This window comes from Bombina bombina, chromosome 7 (assembly GCF_027579735.1).
Source record: "Bombina bombina isolate aBomBom1 chromosome 7, aBomBom1.pri, whole genome shotgun sequence".
In the NCBI taxonomy this organism is placed as follows: Eukaryota; Metazoa; Chordata; class Amphibia; order Anura; family Bombinatoridae; genus Bombina; species Bombina bombina.
In genome coordinates this window covers 443282277-443302761 of record NC_069505.1, presented here as the reverse complement: position 1 = coordinate 443302761, position 20485 = coordinate 443282277, and the positions used below count along the sequence as shown (strand labels likewise).

At 41.4% G+C, this 20485-nt stretch overlaps 1 protein-coding gene across 1 annotated transcript in view; it reads left to right on the top strand.

Annotated features, from left to right (window-relative positions):
- Window positions 1–20485, top strand: part of SEPTIN3 (septin 3) — a 173950-nt gene that overhangs the window by 55011 nt on the left and 98454 nt on the right. The window contains exon 4 of the mRNA XM_053721386.1: window positions 19772–19963. Coding sequence (XP_053577361.1) covers window positions 19772–19963 — 192 coding nt within the window. The remainder of the gene's footprint in view (window positions 1–19771; window positions 19964–20485) is intronic.

The window sequence follows — 20485 nt, the reverse complement described above, 5'->3', positions numbered from 1 at the left end:
ATCTCCCTCACTTCCCATTGACTTACATTATAAACTGGGTTTCAATTTACAACAGTTTCAATTTACAACCATTCCTTCTGGAACCTAACCCCGGCGTAAACTGAGGGCTACCTGTACTGTGTATATATATATATATATATATATATATATATATGAGTTAGTATAAGTGTTTGTGTGTATATATATATATATATATATATATATAAAAGTGTAAGTATATGCAGGATATTTATCAAAGCTTCAACTATGTTGCATTTGCCGGCATCAATACGCTCGCCAAACATCGCGGCCGTGGATAAAAAAAAACATAAAAAAAACGCGCACCGAGTACAGGGCAATAAGCATCGGACTGTTGTTAACTAGCAGTCATCAATCTCGCTTCTATTCGGCTTTTTCCCAACTTTATTTATACCTTTTCACTAAACGCCGCCACTATACTAAAATGTTTAACCCCTATCCCGCCACTCCCCGACACCACTGCTACTTAAATAAAGTTATTCACCCCTATCCCGCCACTCCCCGACACCGCCACAATATAAATAAAGTTATTAACCCCTATCCCGCTGCTCCCCAACACCGCCACCACTAAATAAACTTATTAACCCTAAACCTCTGGCCTCCCACATCACCACCACTAACTAAACCTATTAACCCCTAAACTGTCAGCCCCCCACATCGCAAAAAACTAAATTAAGCTATTAACCCCTGAACCTAAGAACCCCTTAACGTTAAATTAAATTACAACATCCCTATCTTCAAATAAATTAAAACTTACCTGAAAAAATAAAATAAACTAATTTTAAACTATTAATTAACCTACCCTAACTATTATACTACAATTAAATTAAACTACCAATTAAATAAGCTAAATTACATATTTAAAAAAGCTAACCCTACTAAAATTATTTAAATATACACTTAAACATTATTACAAATTACTAAATTACAAATAAAAAAAAACTAAGTTACAAAAACAAACAAACACTAAATTAAGAAAAATAACAAACCACAGTATCAAAAATAAAAAAAAAACAATTACACCTAATCTAATAGCCCTATCAAAATAAAAAAAAGCCCCCCCAAAATAAAAAAAACTCTAGCCTACAATAAAGTACCAATAGCCCTTAAAATGGCCTTTTGTGGGGCATTGCCCCAAAGATAACAGCTCTTTTACCTGGCAATAAAAATACAAACAACCCCCCAACAGTAAAACCTACCACCCAACCAACCCCCCCCCAAATAAAAAAAATATCTAAAATAACCTAAGTTACCCATTGCCCTGAAAAGGGCATTTGTATGGGCATTGCCCTTAAAAGAGCATTTAGCTTGTTTACTGCTCAGACCCTAATCTAAAAATAAAACCCACCCAAAAAAACCTTAAAAAAACCTAACACTAACCCCCGACAATCTACTTACAGTTCTTGAAGTCCCACTTGAAGGATTCATCCAGCCGGCGAAGTCCTCATCCAGGCGGCAAGAAGTCTTCATCCATGCCTCAATAAGTCTTCATCCAGACGGCCTCTTCTATCTTCATCCAGCCGGCGCAGCGGGTCCATCCTGAAGACATCCGGCGCAGAGCATCCTCTTCATACGGTCTCTGCCGTACACTGATTCTTCAATGCAAGTGACACAATCCAAGATGGCGTCCCTTGCATTCCTATTGGCTGAAAGATTTCAATCAGCCAATAGGAATTAGAGTTGCTAAGATCCTATTGGCTATTCCAATCAGCCAGTAGGATTGAGCTCTCATTCTATTGGCTGTTCCAATCAGCCAATAGGATTGAGCTCTCATTCTAATGGCTGATTGGAACAGCCAATAGGATGAGAGCTCATTGCTATTGGCTGATTTGAACAGCCAATATGATTTTAGCAGCTCTTATTCCTATTGACTGATTGAAATCTTTCAGCCAATAGGAATGCAATGGACGCCATCCTGGATTGCGTCACTTGCATTGAAGAATCAGTGTACGGCGGAGACAGTATGAAGAGGATGCTCTGCGCCGAATGTCTTCAGGATAGACCCGCTCCGTGCTGGCTGGATGAAGATAGAAGAGGCCGTCTGGATGAAGACTTCTTGCCGCATGGATGAAAACTTCTTGCCGCATGGATGAAGACTTCTTGCCACCTGGATGAGGACTTCGCCGGCTGGATGAATCCTTCAAGCGGGACTTCAAGAACTGTAAGTGGATCATCGGGGGTTAGTGTTAGGTTTTTTTTAAGGGTTTTTTGGGTGGGTTTTATTTTTAGATTAGGGTCTGGGCAGTAAACAAGCTAAATGCCCTTTTAAGAGCAATGCCAATGCAAATGCCCTTTTCAGGGCAATGGGTAGCTTAGATTATTTTAGATAGTTTTTTTTATTTGGGGGGGTTGGTTGGGTGGTGGGTTTTACTGTTGGGGGGGTGTTTGTATTTTTTTGCCAGGTAAAAGAGCTGTTATCTTTGGGGCAATGCCCCACAAAAGGCCCTTTTAAGGGCCATTGGTAGTTTATTGTAGGCTAGGGTTTTTTATTTTATTTTGGGGGGCTTTTTTATTTTGATAGGGCTATTATATTAGGTGTAATTTTTTTTTTTTTGATAATTTGGTTTGTTATTTTTCGTAATTTAGTGTTTGTTTTTTTTGGTAACTTACGGCTAGATTACGAGTTTGGCGTTAGCCTTAAAAAGCAGCGTTAAGAGCTCCTAACACTACTTTTTAATGCCCACTGGTATTATGAGCCTTGCAGGTACAGGTGTACTGCTCACTTTTTTATCCAGATTCGGAAATACCGCAAATCCACTTACGTCAATTGCGTAGCCTATATTTCCAATGGGACTTGCATAGCGCCGGTATTACAAGTCTGACCAAAAGTGAGCGGTAGACCCTCTCCTGTCAAGCCTGGTACCGCATTTTAAAGTCAGTAGTTGAGCTTTACACTACAACGCCGTAGCATAAAACTCTTAACTAAAGTGCTAAAAAGTACACTAACACCCATAAACTACCTATTAACCCCTAAACCGAGGCCCCCCCCCCCCACATCGCAAACACTAAAATAATTTTTTTAACCCCTAATCTGCCGAACCGGACATTGCCGCCACTATAATAAATATATTAACCCCTAAACCGCTGCACTCCTGCATCGCAAACATTAGTTAAATATTATTAACCCCTAATCTGCCAGCCCTTACATCGCCGCCACCTACCTACATTTATTAACCCCTAATCCTCCGCCCCAATGTCGCCGCCACTATAATAAATTTATTAACCCCTAACACCCCCTAACTTAAATATAATTTAAATAAATCTAAATAAAATTACTACAATTAACTAAATTATTCCTATTTAAAACTAAATACTTACCTCTAAAATAAACCCTAAAATAGCTACAATATAACTAATAATTACATTGTATCTATCTTAGAGTTTATTTTTATTTTACAGGCAACCTTGTATTTATTTTAACTAGGTACAATAGTTATTAAATAGTTAACTATTTAATAACTACCTAGTTAAAATAAAGACAAATTTACCTGTAAAATAAAACCTAACCTAAGTTACAATTACACCTAACACTACACTATAATTAAATTAATTACCAAAATTGAATACAATTAATTACAATTAAATAAAATTATCTAAAGTACAAAAAAACAAAACACTAAATTACAGAAAATAATAAAGAAATTACAAGATTTTTAAACTAATTACACCTAATCTAATGCCCCTAACAAAATAAAAAAGCCCCCCCAAAATAAAAGAAAGCCCTACCCTACACTAAATTACAAATAGCCCTTAAAAGGGCCTTTTGCGGGGCATTGCCCCAAAGTAATCAGCTCTTTTACCTGTAAAAAATATGCAATCAGCCAATAGGATTGAACTGGCATTCTATTGGCTGATTGGAACAGCCAATAGAATGTCAGCCCAATCCTATTGGCTGATTGGATTTTTTCTACCTTTATTCCGATTGGCTGATAGAATTCTATCAGCCAATCGGAATTGAAGGGACGCCATCTTGGATGACGTCATTTAAAGGAACCTTCATTCAGTCGTCGGCCATCGTCAGAAGAGGATGCTCCGTGTCGGATGTCCTGAAGATGGACCCGCTCCGCGCCGGATGGATGAAGATAGAAGATGCCATCAGGATGAAGACTGCCCGTCTGGAGGACCACTTCTGCCGGTTGGATGTAGACTTCTCCCGGCTTCGTTGAGGACTTCGGTCCGGTTGGGTGAAGACGTCTCACGGTAGGGTGATCTTCAGGGGGTTAGTGTTAGTTTTTTTAAGGGGGTATTGGGTGGGTTTTAGAGTAGGTATGGTTGTGTGGATGGTGGGTTTTAATGTTTGGGGTGTATTTGTACTTTTGTTTTACAGGTAAAAGAGCTGATTACTTTGGGGCAATGACCCGCAAAAGGCCCTTTTAAGGGCTATTTGTAATTTAGTGTAGGGTAGGGCTTTTTTTATTTTGGGGGGCTTTTTTTTATTTTGTTAGGGGGATTAGATTAGGTGTAATTAGTATAAAAATCTTGTAATTTCTTTATTATTTTCTGTAATTTAGTGTGTGTTTTTTTGTACTTTAGATAATTTTATTTAATTGTAATTAATTTTATTTAATTTAGGTAATTAATTTAATTATAGTGTAGTGTTAGGTGTAATTGTAACTTAGGTTAGGTTTTATTTTACAGGTAAATTTGTCTTTATTTTAACTAGGTAGTTATTAAATAGTTAATAACTATTTAATAACTATTGTACCTAGTTAAAATAAATACAAAGTTGCCTGTAAAATAAAAATAAACCCTAAGATAGATACAATGTAACTATTAGTTATATTGTAGCTAGCTTAGGGTTTATTTTATAGGCAAGCATTTAGTTTTAAATAGGAATTATTTAGTTAATTGTAGTAATTTTATTTAGATGTATTTTAGGTGTTAGGGTTAGGGTTAGACTTAGGTTTAGGGGTTAATAACTTTATTATAGTGGCGGTGACATTGGGGGGCGGCAGATTAGGGGTTAATAAATGTAGGTAGGTTGCAGCGACATTGGGGGTGACAGAGTAGGGGTTAATAAATATAATGTAGGTGTCGGCGATGTTGGGGGCGGCAGATTAGGGGTTCATAAGTATAATGTAGGTAGCGGCGGTGTCTGGAGCGGCAGATTAGGGGTTAATAATATAATGCAGGTGTTGGCGATGTCGGGGCGGCAGATTAGGGGTTAATAAGTGTAAGATTAGGGGTGTTTAGACTCGGGTTGATGTTAGGGTGTTAGGTGTAGACATAACTTTTATTTCCCCATAGGAATCAATGGGGCTGCGTTAGGAGCTTTACGCTGCTTTTTTGCAGGTGTTAGACTTTTTTTCAGCCGGCTCTCCCCCATTGATTCTCATGGGGAAATCATGCACAAGCACGTTTTACCAGCTCACCGCTAACGTAAGGAGCGCTGGTATTGAGGTGAGATGTGGCGCAAAATTTTGCTCTATGCTCACTTTTTTGCGGCTAACGCCGGGTTTGTAAAAACCCGTAATACCAGCACTGTCTGTAGGTGAGCGGTGAGCATAAACTGCTCGTTAGCACCGCACCCCTCCTAACGCAAAACTCGTAATCTAGGCGATAGTGTTTGTTTTTGTAACTTAGTTTTTTTTTTGTAATTTAGCAATGTTTAATAAGGTTTAATTGTAGATTTAAATAATTTTAGTAGGATTAGGTTTTTTAATATGTAATTTAGTTTATTTAATTGGTAGTTTAATTTAATTGTAGTATAATAGTTAGGTTAGGTTAATTAATAGTTTAAAATTAGTTTATTTTAATTCTACAGGTAATTACAGGTTTTAATTTATTTGAAGATAGGGATGTTGTAATTTTAATTTAAAGTTAGCGGGTTGTTAGGTTTAGGGGTTAATAGCTTAATTTTTGCAATCTGGGGGGCTGACGGTTTAGGGGTAAATAGGTTTAGTTAGTGGTGGTGATGTGGGAGGCCAGAGGTTTAGGGGTTGATAAGTTTATTTAGTGGCGGCGGTGTCGGGGAGCGGCGGAATAGTGGTTAATAACATTATGTAGGTGGCGGCGATGTCAGGGGCGGCAGATTAGGGGTGTTGAGACTCAGGGTTTATGTTAGGGTGTTAGGTGTAAACATAACTTGTTTTCTACCATATAAATCAATGGTTATGCTTCATTCTCTTGCAGCATCGAACATAAGCTTTCGGTGCTTTCAGACTCCCATTGATTTCTATGGAATCCGCGGCCTCAAGTGTGGCGGATTGAAAACCAGGTATTCTGCGTCCGTATAGCCACAAGCTTACCTGTTAGAAGTTTGATAAATTGGAAAAAGTGTCAAATAGAGCTGAAGGTGTATTCGGAACATCTCTAATGACATAAGCATTGATCTGCATTGGATTGAGATAGATTGCGGGATCGTATGTTACGTCACAAATTTCAACATTTGCCGATCTTGAGGCTTTGATAACTAGGTCGGATCAATGTCGCAATAATTACAATGCGGATTTCCGGCGTATTTTCAGTTGACACTTTGATAAATAGGCCCCTAAGTGTGTGTGTATATATATATATATATACTGTATATATGTAAAGTATATGACTGTATATATATATATAAGTGTAAGTATAAATGTGTATATATATATATATATATATATATATATATATATATATATATATATATATATATGTGTGTGTAAGTATAAGTGTGTGTGTATATACAGGGAGTGCAGAATTATTAGGCAAGTTGTATTTTTGAGGATTAATTTTATTATTGAACAACAACCATGTTCTCAATGAACCCAAAAAACTCATTAATATCAAAGCTGAATAGTTTTGGAAGTAGTTTTTAGTTTGTTTTTAGTTATAGCTATTTTAGGGGGATATCTGTGTGTGCAGGTGACTATTACTGTGCATAATTATTAGGCAACTTAACAAAAAACAAATATATACCCATTTCAATTATTTATTTTTACCAGTGAAACCAATATAACATCTCAACATTCACAAATATACATTTCTGACATTCAAAAACAAAACAAAAACAAATCAGTGACCAATATAGCCACCTTTCTTTGCAAGGACACTCAAAAGCCTGCTATCCATGGATTCTGTCAGTGTTTTGATCTGTTCACCATCAACATTGCGTGCAGCAGCAACCACAGCTCCCAGACACTGTTCAGAGAGGTGTACTGTTTTCCCTCCTTGTAAATCTCACATTTGATGATGGACCACAGGTTCTCAATGGGGTTCAGATCAGGTGAACAAGGAGGCCATGTCATTAGATTTTCTTCTTTTATACCCTTTCTTGCCAGCCACGCTGTGGAGTATTTGGATGCGTGTGATGGAGCATTGTCCTGCATGAAAATCATGTTTTTCTTGAAGGATGCAGACTTCTTCCTGTACCGCTGCTTGAAGAAGGTGTCTTCCAGAAACTGGCAGTAGGACTGGGAGTTGAGCTTGACTCCATCCTCAACCCGAAAAGGCCCCACAAGCTCATCTTTGATGATACCAGCCCAAACCAGTACTCCACCTTGCTGGCGTCTGAGTCGGACTGGAGCTCTCTGCCCTTTACCAATCCAGCCACAGGCCCATCCATCTGGCCCATCAAGACTCACTCTCATTTCATCAGTCCATAAAACCTTCTTGAGATATTTCTTGGCCCAGTCTTGACATTTCAGCTTGTGTGTCTTGTTCAGTGGTGGTCGTCTTATAGCCTTTATTACCTTGGCCATGTCTCTGAGTATTGCACACCTTGTGCTTTTGGGCACTCCAGTGATGTTGCAGCTCTGAAATATGGCCAAACTGGTGGCAAGTGGCATCTTGGCAGCTGCACGCTTGACTTTTCTCAGTTCATGGGCAGTTATTTTGCGCCTTGGTTTTTCCACATGCTTCTTGCGACCCTGTTGACTATTTTGAATGAAACGCTTGATTGTTCGATGATCACACTTCAGAAGCTTTGCAATTTTAAGAGTGCTGCATCCCTCTGCAAGATATCTCACTATTTTTGACTTTTCTGAGCCTGTCAAGTCCTTCTTTTGACCCATTTTGCCAAAGGAAAGGAAGTTGCCTAATAATTATGCACACCTGATATAGGGTGTTGATGTCATTAGACCACACCCCTTCTCATTACAGAGATGCACATCACATAATATGCTTAATTGGTAGTAGGCTTTCGAGCCTATACAGCTTGGAGTAAGACAACATGCATAAAGAGGATGATGTGGTCAAAATACTAATTTGCCTAATAATTCTGCACTCCCTGTATATAAATGTAAGTATACGTGTGTGTGATAGTGTGTGTGTGTGTATATATATATAAGTATACATGTGTGTTTGAATATGTGTGTGTAGATATATATATATATATATATATATAAGTGTAAGTATACATCTGTGTGACTGTGTGTGTGTATATATATATATATATATATATATATATATATATATATACAGTATATACTGTATATATATATATATATATATATATATATATATATAAGACGTGTAAGTATACGTGTGTGTTTATACAGTATATATATATATGTATATATATATATAAAAGTGTAAGTATACGTGTGTGTTTATACAGTATATACAGGGAGTGCAGAATTATTAGGCAAGTTGTATTTTTGAGGATTAATTTTATTATTGAACAACAACCATGTTCTCAATGAACCCAAAAAACTCATTAATATCAAAGCTGAATAGTTTTGGAAGTAGTTTTTAGTTTGTTTTTAGTTATAGCTATTTTAGGGGGATATCTGTGTGTGTAGGTGACTATTACTGTGCATAATTATTAGGCAACTTAACAAAAAACAAATATATACCCATTTCAATTATTTATTTTTACCAGTGAAACCAATATAACATCTCAACATTCACAAATATACATTTCTGACATTCAAAAACAAAACAAAAACAAATCAGTGACCAATATAGCCACCTTTCTTTGCAAGGACACTCAAAAGCCTGCCATCCATGGATTCGGTCAGTGTTTTGATCTGTTCACCATCAACATTGCGTGCAGCAGCAACCACAGCCTCCCAGACACTGTTCAGAGAGGTGTACTGTTTTCCCTCCTTGTAAATCTCACATTTGATGATGGACCACATGTTCTCAATGGGGTTCAGATCAGGTGAACAAGGAGGCCATGTCATTAGATTTTCTTCTTTTATACCCTTTCTTGCCAGCCACGCTGTGGAGTACTTGGACGCGTGTGATGGAGCATTGTCCTGCATGAAAATCATGTTTTTCTTGAAGGATGCAGACTTCTTCCTGCACCACTGCTTGAAGAAGGTGTCTTCCAGAAACTGGCAGTAGGACTGGGAGTTGAGCTTGACTCCATCCTCAACCCGAAAAGGCCCCACAAGCTCATCTTTGATGATACCAGCCCAAACCAGTACTCCACCTCCACCTTGCTGGCGTCTGAGTCGGACTGGAGCTCTCTGCCCCTTACCAATCCAGCCACGGGCCCATCCATCTGGCCCATCAAGACTCACTCTCATTTCATCAGTCCATAAAACCTTAGAAAAATCAGTCTTGAGATATTTCTTGGCCCAGTCTTGACGTTTCAGCTTGTGTGTCTTGTTCAGTGGTGGTCGTCTTTCAGCCTTTCTTACCTTGGCCATGTCTCTGAGTATTGCACACCTTGTGCTTTTGGGCACTCAGTGATGTTGCAGCTCTGAAATATGGCCAAACTGGTGGCAAGTGGCATCTTGGCAGCTGCACGCTTGACTTTTCTCAGTTCATGGGCAGTTATTTTGCGCCTTGGTTTTTCCACACGCTTCTTGCGACCCTGTTGACTATTTTGAATGAAACGCTTGATTGTTCGATGATCACGCTTCAGAAGCTTTGCAATTTTAAGAGTGCTGCATCCCTCTGCAAGATATCTCACTATTTTTGACTTTTCTGAGTCTGTCAAGTCCTTCTTTTGACCCATTTTGCCAAAGGAAAGGAAGTTGCCTAATAATTATGCACACCTGATATAGGGTGTTGATGTCATTAGACCACACCCCTTCTCATTACAGAGATGCACATCACCTAATAGGCTTAATTGGTAGTAGGCTTTTGAGCCTATACATCTTGGAGTAAGACAACATGCATAAAGAGGATGATGTGGTCAAAATACTCATTTGCCTAATAATTCTGCACTCCCTGTATATATATATATATATATATAAGTGTAAGTATACTATACGTGTGTGTGACTATAAGTGTAAGTATATGTGTGTGTATATATATATATATATATATATATATATATATATATATATATATATACAAAAAGTGTTGTCAGCAATTAACAGTATTACCAATAAAGGGCTAGTAACAATAACCTGTCTTTAAAGTATTCACAGGCCATTGGTGCAGGAGAAAAAGTGTAAAAATAATCAACAAGAAAAAGGCATATTAGCAGTTTCTGTCCAGCACTAACTGATCCCTCAAAATCTATGGATATATTCCCTAGGTCTAAGAGACCTCAGCATAAGTAAGAGTAAACCAACGCCTAATGCATTAAATTCACTGCCAGAAAAGGGGGAGCATATATAAAGCATTTATTGGAGCAAACACAAGGCATTAAATGTCACAGATATTGCAACTCCACATCATAGTGCACTATGAATACCAACAAATAATTAAAAAAAAATATTATTATTAGAGAGCTCTCAAACAATAAATAAAATTAGAATGCAAAAAGTTGCTGTTGAAAGTCACAGAAATTTTATAACGATTCCCAGCACTAAAATGAATAAATTCAATCCCGTAATGGAATATACAATTACCCAACTATACAGTAGGTACAAGGTGGATAGTCTGAGTATGTCAGGATATGTGATGGGAAACAGCCAATTCCCTTTACTTAAGCAAATGCACTGAATCCTGTGCTCAAGCAGGGCCATAATTGAACACTTCTGAGCATCCGCCGCAGCGGTTAGTACTTGCGGTTCTTGAAGGAGTCCCACTATCACGGTGCAACACCTCCTGGGTACACCTGTTTGTTCCTGTTTGATTAGTGTTTATCCCTGGGTGTTTGTCTCCTCTGTTCAATGGTACACTTGGAAATTTGTAAATACGCAACCTGACACCTCCTCAAAGGAATCGTTATAAAATGTCTGTGACTTTCAACAGGAACTTTTTGCATTCTACTTTTTTATTTGTTGGTATTCATAGTGCACTATGATGTGGAGTTGCAATATCTGTGATATTTAATGCCTTGTGTTTGCTTCAATAAATGCTTTATATATGGATTAGGCATTGGTTTACTCTTGCTTACTGTTATGCTGAGGTCTCTTAGACCTAGGGAATATATCCATAGATTTTGAGGGATCAGTTAGTGCTGGACAGAAACTGCTAATATGCCTTTTTCTTGTTGATAAATATATATGTTTGTGTGCCAGCCCAGCAGTTAAGCACTTAGACAATCCCCAAGAGACACACAGTGAAGGGCTGAGGGAAACGAGGAGGGGAGGACAAAGAGCAGGGAACAAAGACGTAGAAGAGAGTGAGCAGAGACAGGAGATGAGACAGACGGGCAGAGAGCAGAGGTTGCCAGGGATACATTAGTGTGCACGTGCGTGATTACATACTGCACTGTAAAGTGCACATATACACATGTCACTATATATATGTATATACGTGTATGTGTGCACAAGCAGGTGTGTATGTCACTGTGTATACATGTACACGTATAACTATATAAGTACCAGCTGTATATATATATAGTAAAAGTATTCACTATAACCAACACCAGCTGTAATGCTGGTACCTACGGTATATTACATAGGTGTCAGTGCGCTATATGTGCCTCACTAAATAATAACGCCTACTGGTGACTCATCACTATAACCAACACCAGCTGTAACGCTGGTACCTACGGTATATTACATAGGTGTCAGTGCGCTATATGTGCCTCACTAAATAATAACGCCTACTGGCGGCTCATCACTATAACCAACACCAGCTGTAACGCTGGTACCTACGGTATATTACATAGGTGTCAGTGCGCTATATGTGCCTCAATATATAATAACCCTACTGGTGACTCATCACTATAACCAACACCAGCTGTAATACTGGTACCTACGGTATATTACATAGGTGTCAGTGCACTATATGTGCCTCACTAAATAATAACACCTACTGGTGACTCATCACTATAACCAACACCAGCTGTAACGCTGGTACCTACGGTATATTACATAGGTGTCAGTGCGCTATATGTGCCTCACTAAATAATAACACCTACTGGTGACTCATCACTATAACCAACACCAGCTGTAACGCTGGTACCTACGGTATATTACATAGGTGTCAGTGCGCTATATGTGCCTCACTAAATAATAACACCTACTGGTGACTCATCACTATAACCAACACCAGCTGTAACGCTGGTACCTACGGTATATTACATAGGTGTCAGTGCGCTATATGTGCCTCACTAAATAATAACGCCTACTGGTGACTCATCACTATAACCAACACCAGCTGTAATACTGGTACCTACGGTATATTACATAGGTGTCAGTGCGCTATATGTGCCTCACTAAATAATAACGCCTACTGGCGGCTCATCACTATAACCAACACCAGCTGTAACGCTGATACCTACGGTATATTATATAGTGTCAGTGCGCTATATGTGCCTCACTAAATAATAACACCTACTGGTGAATCATCCCTATAACCAACACCAACTGTAACGCTGGTACCTACGGTATATTACATAGTGTCAGTGCGCTATATGTGCCTCACTAAATAATAACACCTACTGGTGACTCATAACTATAACCAACACCAGCTGTAATACTGGTACCTACGGTATATTACATAGGTGTCAGTGCGCTATATGTGCCTCACTAAATAATAACGCCTACTGGTGACTCATCACTATAACCAACACCAGCAGTAATACTGGTACCTACGGTATATTACATAAGTGTCAGTGCGCTATATGTGCCTCACTAAATAATAACGCCTAATGGTGACTCATTACTATAACCAACACCAGCTGTAATACTGGTACCTACGGTATATTACATAGGTGTCAGTGCGCTATATTGTTGCACAATTATCCCTCAAATCCACCAGGATCACATTTAAGAAATCCACTTTGGATATGCTCTGGATAATATCCTCTGTGCTGTGTAATACTTGTAATAACCCCTAGTGTCACCTCACTACACACTTGTACACTAATAACTTTACCAACAATCCCAGGTAAATATTGTATGTGTAGTTCTACAGAAATATAGCCACTATACTGTACTCATAGTAATTCCAGGCTAAATGATTTTCAGACACTCAGTTCTTTACCAGAGAGAGAGCTTTAATTAAGATCTGCCCAAATTACAGAAAAGTTACAGAGACAGTTACATAAAGAGGTTTTCAGTCATACCCCCAAACACACAATGTATCCTATCTAACAGTTATTACAGGGTGGGTGTCTCTGTGTGTGTGCTTACCAAACCCCTTTCTTCCTATCTAGAATGACTGTGCGGTTGCATGTGTGTGTTTGTGTATGTGAATGCATGTGTGTGCAGAGTGTCAGTGTGTGTATACCTACCAACCTTCCATCCCAACTGCCCCCTATCCCTCTCAGATGTCCTGCTTATATCCTGAAATCTTTCTTTACTTTGTACATCCTGACTTTCTTGGAAAGGGTGAAGTACTTTGCATATGTAAAGACCTTGTTTCTTTGATGTTACTTTTATCTAACTGTGTCAATAATTACATCCTTCCATTGAATGTAGACCTTTGTTACACATATATACAGACACACATATGTTATGTACATTCTATATCAGTTATATGCATATATATACCTACATATATGTGCCTCACTAAATTATAACCCTGCTGGTGACTCATCACTATAACCAATACCAGCTGTAACGCTGGTACCTACGGTATATTACATAGGTGTCAGTGCGCTATATGTGCCTCACTAAATAATAACCCCTACTGGTGACTCATCACTATAACCAATACCAGCTGTAACGCTGGTACCTACGGTATATTACATAGGTGTCAGTGCGCTATATGTGCCTCACTAAATAATAACCCCTACTGGTGACTCATCACTATAACCAACACCAGCTGTAACGCTGGTACCTACGGTATATTACATAGGTGTCAGTGTGCTATATGTGCCTCACTAAATAATAACATCTACTGGTGACTCATCACTATAACCAACACCAGCTGTAATACTGGTACCTACGGTATATTACATAGGTGTCAGTGCACTATATGTGCCTCACACTATAATAACCCTTCTGGTGACTCATCACTATAACCAACACCAGCTGTAATGCTGGTACCTACGGTATATTACATAGGTGTGAGTGCGCTATATGTGCCTCACTAAATAATAACACCTACTGGCGACTCATCACTATAACCAACACCAGCTGTAACGCTGGTACCTACGGTATATTACGCAGGGGTCAGTGTGCTATATGTGCCTCACTAAATAATAACACCTACTGGTGAATCATCACTATAACCAACACCAGCTGTAACGCTGGTACCTATGGTATATTACATAGGTGTCAGTGCGCTACATGTGCCTCACTAAATAATAACTCCATCACTATAACCAGCACCAGCTGTAACGCTGGTACCTACGGTATATTACATAGGTGTCAGTGCACTATATGTGCCTCACTAAATAATAACTCCTACTGGTGACTCATCACTATAATCAACACAAGCTGTAACGCTGGTACCTAGGGTATATTACATAGTGTCAGTTCGCTATATGTGCCTCAATAAATAATAACACCTACTGGTGACTCATCACTATAACCAACACCAGCTGTAATTCTGGTACCTACGGTATATTACATAGGTGTCAGTGCTCTATATGTGCCTCACTAAATAATACCACTTACTTGCAACTCATCACTATAACCAACACCAACTGTAATGCTGGTACCTACGATATATTACATAGGTGTCAGTGCGCTATATGTGCCTCCTGGTGACTCATTACTATATAGTGGTTGAGTTTCTGGTGACAAATGTAAATTGTATTGTCATACTGAACTGTGTAAATGGATCACTTACATTACAACATAGATGTAGGTGATTGTGACGGATCTCCGGCTACCCCGACCGGTTAGCTCCACCAACTGTGCCTTCCAACCCCTGGAACCAACCCCTATGTAGCGGAGAAAGTGATTGTGGCAGGAGCCCACCAAAATAACTAGACATACCAGAATTCAGGTGAACATTTTATTGGGAAACACACACAACATTTATACAGAAACTGGTCTTGATAAGAGCCTTATCCGTCCCTCGCATCTCCTACCATTCCCACCCCTCTAGACAGGATGGTGCCTTCATTGTGTCCATTGTCCCCTGGGTTCCAGCGGTACAAGGATGGTGTATTCGGGGTGAACCCGAGGGTGTCATTGGAAAGCCCTGGGTCTCAAGCTGTTACACTCCAAAAAGTGCCTGGATCCATGGCGTGGCTCGAAAGTTAGTGGCGACCAAACGTACACCGGGAAGGCCACTGGGAAAGGGGTATTGAAGGGGGGGGGGGTGTCCAGGACCCCCGTTTCTTAAGGGAGTTCCCTTTCCGGCAATCACCCGGCCTCTTGCCCTTCCCATGGGGAACTAATTCCCAAAATAGCTGAACTCTATGGCAAAGGACCGCTGGAGCGACAGGGGTTAAAGAAGACCAGGAATCCGAGCTGATGCGACTAGCTGGCGGTTCCATGGGGCCGGCCAGCCAAAGGGTGGTCTGCTGAATAGGGCTCGGAAACCCCAGTTCTCGCTGAAGCTCATCTCCGGGAACTGTCCCATCTCTTACCCTCCCCAAGGGGTTTAAATCATCAAGAGAGCTGAGCTCTGGGGCAAGGGGCCTTCGAAGTGGCCAAGGGTAAAGTGTTCTGGTGGGTGCTGGATGCGGGGCCGTCCGGTAGTTCCAGGGGCCCGGCCGATCAGAGAGGGATAGATCGGTCAGAGACCAGCTCTTCCAAGAACAGGAGTTTAGACACAATATCTCCCAAAATGAAAGGTTGGGGAGATCGTGGTTGAGGAGCCCAAAACCACCAAGAAACAAGAGGGGGGGTGAGGTAGTAGGGGGTAGGGGTTTAACCCTTGCAGCCCGGTATCCGTGATAGCTCCCCGCTTCCAGTTCGGCAGACCTGGCTAGATCCTTACACAGGTCGGCCTGGGGCTGTCCAAGGAACTATGCCACTTCAGTTTGCCGGGAAAAGCCATCAGCGTTTCCATTGTTCTTTCCCAGCCTGTACTTAATGTCAAAATTAAAGGGCTGCAGGGCTAAACTCCACCTTAACAGTCTTCCATTGTCCCCCGAAACTCGGTTAAGCCAGACCAGGGGGTTGTGATCGGTTAGGACGGTAAAAGGTCTCCCATACAGGTAGGGCTGCAGTTTTTCAGACCCACTCTTTAACTTCCCCGGGACAGAATTATAAAAGTGTTCCAGGAGGATTAGCTGTGAGGCTTCAGCCAGGGTAGTGACCGTGCAGCCAGTGAATCAAGAGTCCATAGCACAGGTGAACCTGTGTGTCCACTCCGTGTAAGGCTGCCCCACTTGTCTCTTAAGCTCCCGGAACTTCTGTCGGTGTGCCTCCGGGATGAGGCCATATTAGGCCAGGATGCGCTCCTTGACCTTATCGTAGTCCCTTTGGTCTCCAGGAGGGACGGTGTGGAAAGCATCCAAGGCTCAGCCGGAAAACTTGCCGAGCAGAATAGAAACCCAGTTGGTCCTGGCAACCTCTTGCAGCTCACAATGGGTTTAAAAAACTGTCAATGTCCTCCTCCTCTTCCTTGAAGACTCGGAAAGCCCCATATGGTAACATTGGGGCACGGGGAAACTGCTGGGGAGAGACTGGCGGGGGTCCCCCCATTAACTGGTGGATTTCGGCCAGCTTGAGCTGGGTAACCTCGGAGACTATTTTGCTGATGACCTCCTCGGATGGTCTGGTATCATACATCGCTATCCGCAACTCGATTTCCCTCTGCACATCAGACATGGAAGCCCCTGGGGTGGACACCGTGCTGGGCCGCCCACTGCCTCAGTTGCTAGGGGACCCTCCAGCCGACTCGTCCGACCGATCACCCTCCATTAGTTCAATTATTATGGATTCTTTGGGTTTTTTGCTGGCAATTTTCCCTCTAGCCTCCAACAAGGCCTTCAGCTCAACTTTCTGGAGTGCAGAGTTCCGCTCCATCCGAAGGTGTCTTTAGGTGGTGGTTTGGAGGTTCCATGTAGATGGAAACATCCCACTGCTGCCACCAATGTGACTGATCTCCGACTACCCCGACTGGGTAGCTCTGCCCACCAAGGGTCCTTCCAACCCCTGGAACCAACCGCTATGTAGCAGAGAAAGTTATTATGGTAGGAGCCCACCCAAATAACTAGACATACCAGCATTCAGGTTAAAAAAATTGAACATTTTATTGGAAAGCACACACATTTATACAGAAACTGATCTTGATAAGAGCCTTATCACCTGGCCTCTTGCCCTTCCCATGGGGAACTAATTACCAAAAGAGCGAAGCTCTAAGGCAAAGGACTGCTTAAGCGACCTGGGTTAAAGGAGACCGGGAATCCGATCTCATGCGGCCGGCCGTTCCATGGGGCCGGCCAGCCAAAGGGCGGTCTGCTAAATAGGGCTCGGAAACCCCGGTTCTCACTGAAGCTCATCTCCGGCAACTGGCCCATCTCTTGCCCTCCCCAAGGTGTTCCAATCCTCAAGACCGGAGCTCTGGGGCAAGGGGCCTTCAAAGTGGCCGGGGGTAAAGTGTTCTGGTGGGTGCTGGATGCGGGGCCAGCCGGTAATTTCAGGGACCCAGCCAGTCGGAGAGGGATAGATCAGTCAGAGACCAGCTCTTCCAAGAATTCCCAAAATCTCCCAAAAGGAAAGGTTGGGGTGATCGTGGTTGCTCTGAGGAACCCAAAACCACCAGAAACAAGAGGGGGGTGAGGTAGTAGGGGGTAGGGGTTTAACCCTTGCAGCCTGGTATCCGTGACAGTGATGATGCTGCTTTGAATATATCGCCTGTATCAGAGCAGCGTTGCCACCCACTGAAATGTATGGTAAACTCCCAACGGTGATGCTAACTTTAAACAGTACTGTTGGCCCTTTTCAATAGCTTGCTGCCTTGTGGCACTTTTGATCATCAGGGCCTTAGACCCACCATAAATTACAGTAAACAAACTGACGTGATCACCCACAAGATAAACGTAACTCTAGATGTGTTTGGTACGTATATACAATATCAGATCACATGGATGTTATTTTATGGCACCTCAGGAGTAAGTTAGTTCATCTGTCACCAGAGTTCGAGGGAGTTAGTTCATCTGTCACCAGAGCTCGAGGGAGTTAGTTCATCTGTCACCAGAGCTGGAGTGAGTTAGTTCATCTGTCACCAGAGCTGGAGGGAGTAAGTTCAACTGTCACCAGAGCTGGAGTGAGTTATTTCATCTGTTAACAGAGCTGGAGTGAGTTAGTTCATCTGTCACCAGAACGGGAGTGAGATAGTTAATTTGTCACCAGAGCTGGAGTAAGTTAGTTCATTTGTCACCAGAGCTGGAGTAAGTTAGTTCATTTGTCACCAGAGCTGGAGTAAGTTAGTTCATTTGTCACCAGAGCTGGAGTGAGTTAGTTCATCTGTCACCAGAACTGGAGTGAGATTGTTCATCTGTCACCAGAACTGGAGTGAGATAGTTCATTTGTCACCAGAGCTGGAGTAAGTTAGTTCATTTGTCACCAGAGCTGGAGTGAGTTAGTTCATTTGTCACCAGAGCTGGAGTAAATGAGTTCATCTGTCATCAGAGCTGGAGGGAGTTAGTTCATCTGTCACCAGAGCTGGAGTAAGTTAGCTCATTTATCACCAGAGCTGGAGTAAGTTAGCTCATCTGTCACCAGAGCTGGAGTGAGTTAGTTCATTTGTCACCAGAGCTGGAGTAAATTAGTTCATCTGTCACCAGAGCTGGAGTAAGTTAGCTCATCTGTCACCAGAGCTGGAGGGAGTTAGTTCATCTGTCACCAGAGCTCGAGTAAGTTAGTACATCTGTCACCAGAGCTGGAGTAAATGAGTTCATCTGTCATCAGAGCTGGAGGGAGTTAGTTCATCTGTCACCAGAGCTGGAGGGAGTTAGCTCATCTGTCACCAGAGCTGGAGTAAGTTAGCTCATCTGTCACCAGAGCTGGAGTAAGTTAGCTCATCTGTCACCAGAGCTGGAGTAAGTTAGCTCATCTGTCACCAGAGCTGGAGGGAGTTAGTTCATCTGTCACCAGAGCTCGAGTAAGTTAGTTCATCTGTCACCAGAGCTGGAGTAAGTTAGCTCATCTGTCACCAGAGCTGGAGTAAGTTAGCTCATCTGTCACCAGAGCTGGAGTAAGTTAGTTCATCTGTCACCAGAGCTGGAGTAAGTTAGCTCATCTGTCATCAGAGCTGGTGTAAGTTAGCTTATTTGTCACCAGAGCTGGAGTAAGTTAGCTCATCTGTCACCAGAGCTGGAGTAAGTTAGCTCATCTGTCACCAGAGCTGGAGTGAGTTAGTTTATTTGTCACCAGAGCTGGAGTAAGTTAGTTCATTTGTCACCAGAGCTGGAGGGAGTTAGTTCATCTGTGACCAGAGCTCGAGTAAGTTAGTTAATTTGTCACCAGAGCTGGAGTAAGTTAGTTCATTTGTCACCAGAGCTGGAGGGAGTTAGTTCATCTGTCACCAGAGCTCGACTAAGTTAGTTCATCTGTCACCAGAGCTGGAGTGAGTTATACTTTCCCAGGATACCACAAGCTACTGAACCAAACTATTCTTTCTACAGGGCCACCAGACAATAACCCAGAAAAAGTCATGTCCGAGATGGTTCCAGAAACCCGTCCCAAACCGGTGGTGCCCATGAAGCCAGTGGGAATGAGTCCCAACCTCTTGGGCTACATTGGTATTGACACAATTATTGAGCAAATGCGCAAGAAAACCATGAAAACTGGCTTTGACTTTAACATCATGGTAGTAGGTGAGTGGCACAGACAATGGTATATCATCTCTTGTTGGGTCTGTACATAACCTACATGTCACTACCTGGGTATGCTGTAAGCTTTTTGTCTAGTGTGAAGCCTTTAAAGGGACATGAACCCAAAAATGTTTTTTCATGGTTCAGATAGAAAACACAATTTTAGACAACTTTCCAATCTACTTCTATTACCACATTTGCTTTGTTCTGATATTGTTCTTTGTTGAAGAGATATCTAGTAGGTAGCGTGCACATGTCTAGAGAACTACATAACAGGAAATAGTGCTGCCCTATAGAGCTCTTGCTAGTGTATAACATTGTTGCAAAACTGCTGCTATATAGTGCAGATACGTGCACGCTCCTGAACGTATCTTCCTGCTTCTCAACAAACAATAACAAGAAAATGAAGAAAATTTGATTATTGAAGTGAATTGGAAAGTTGTTTAAAATGAAACGCTGTCTCTGAATCATGAACAAAATGTGAGATTTATGTTACTTTAAGAAATGCTGTGCAGCCCATCTGCC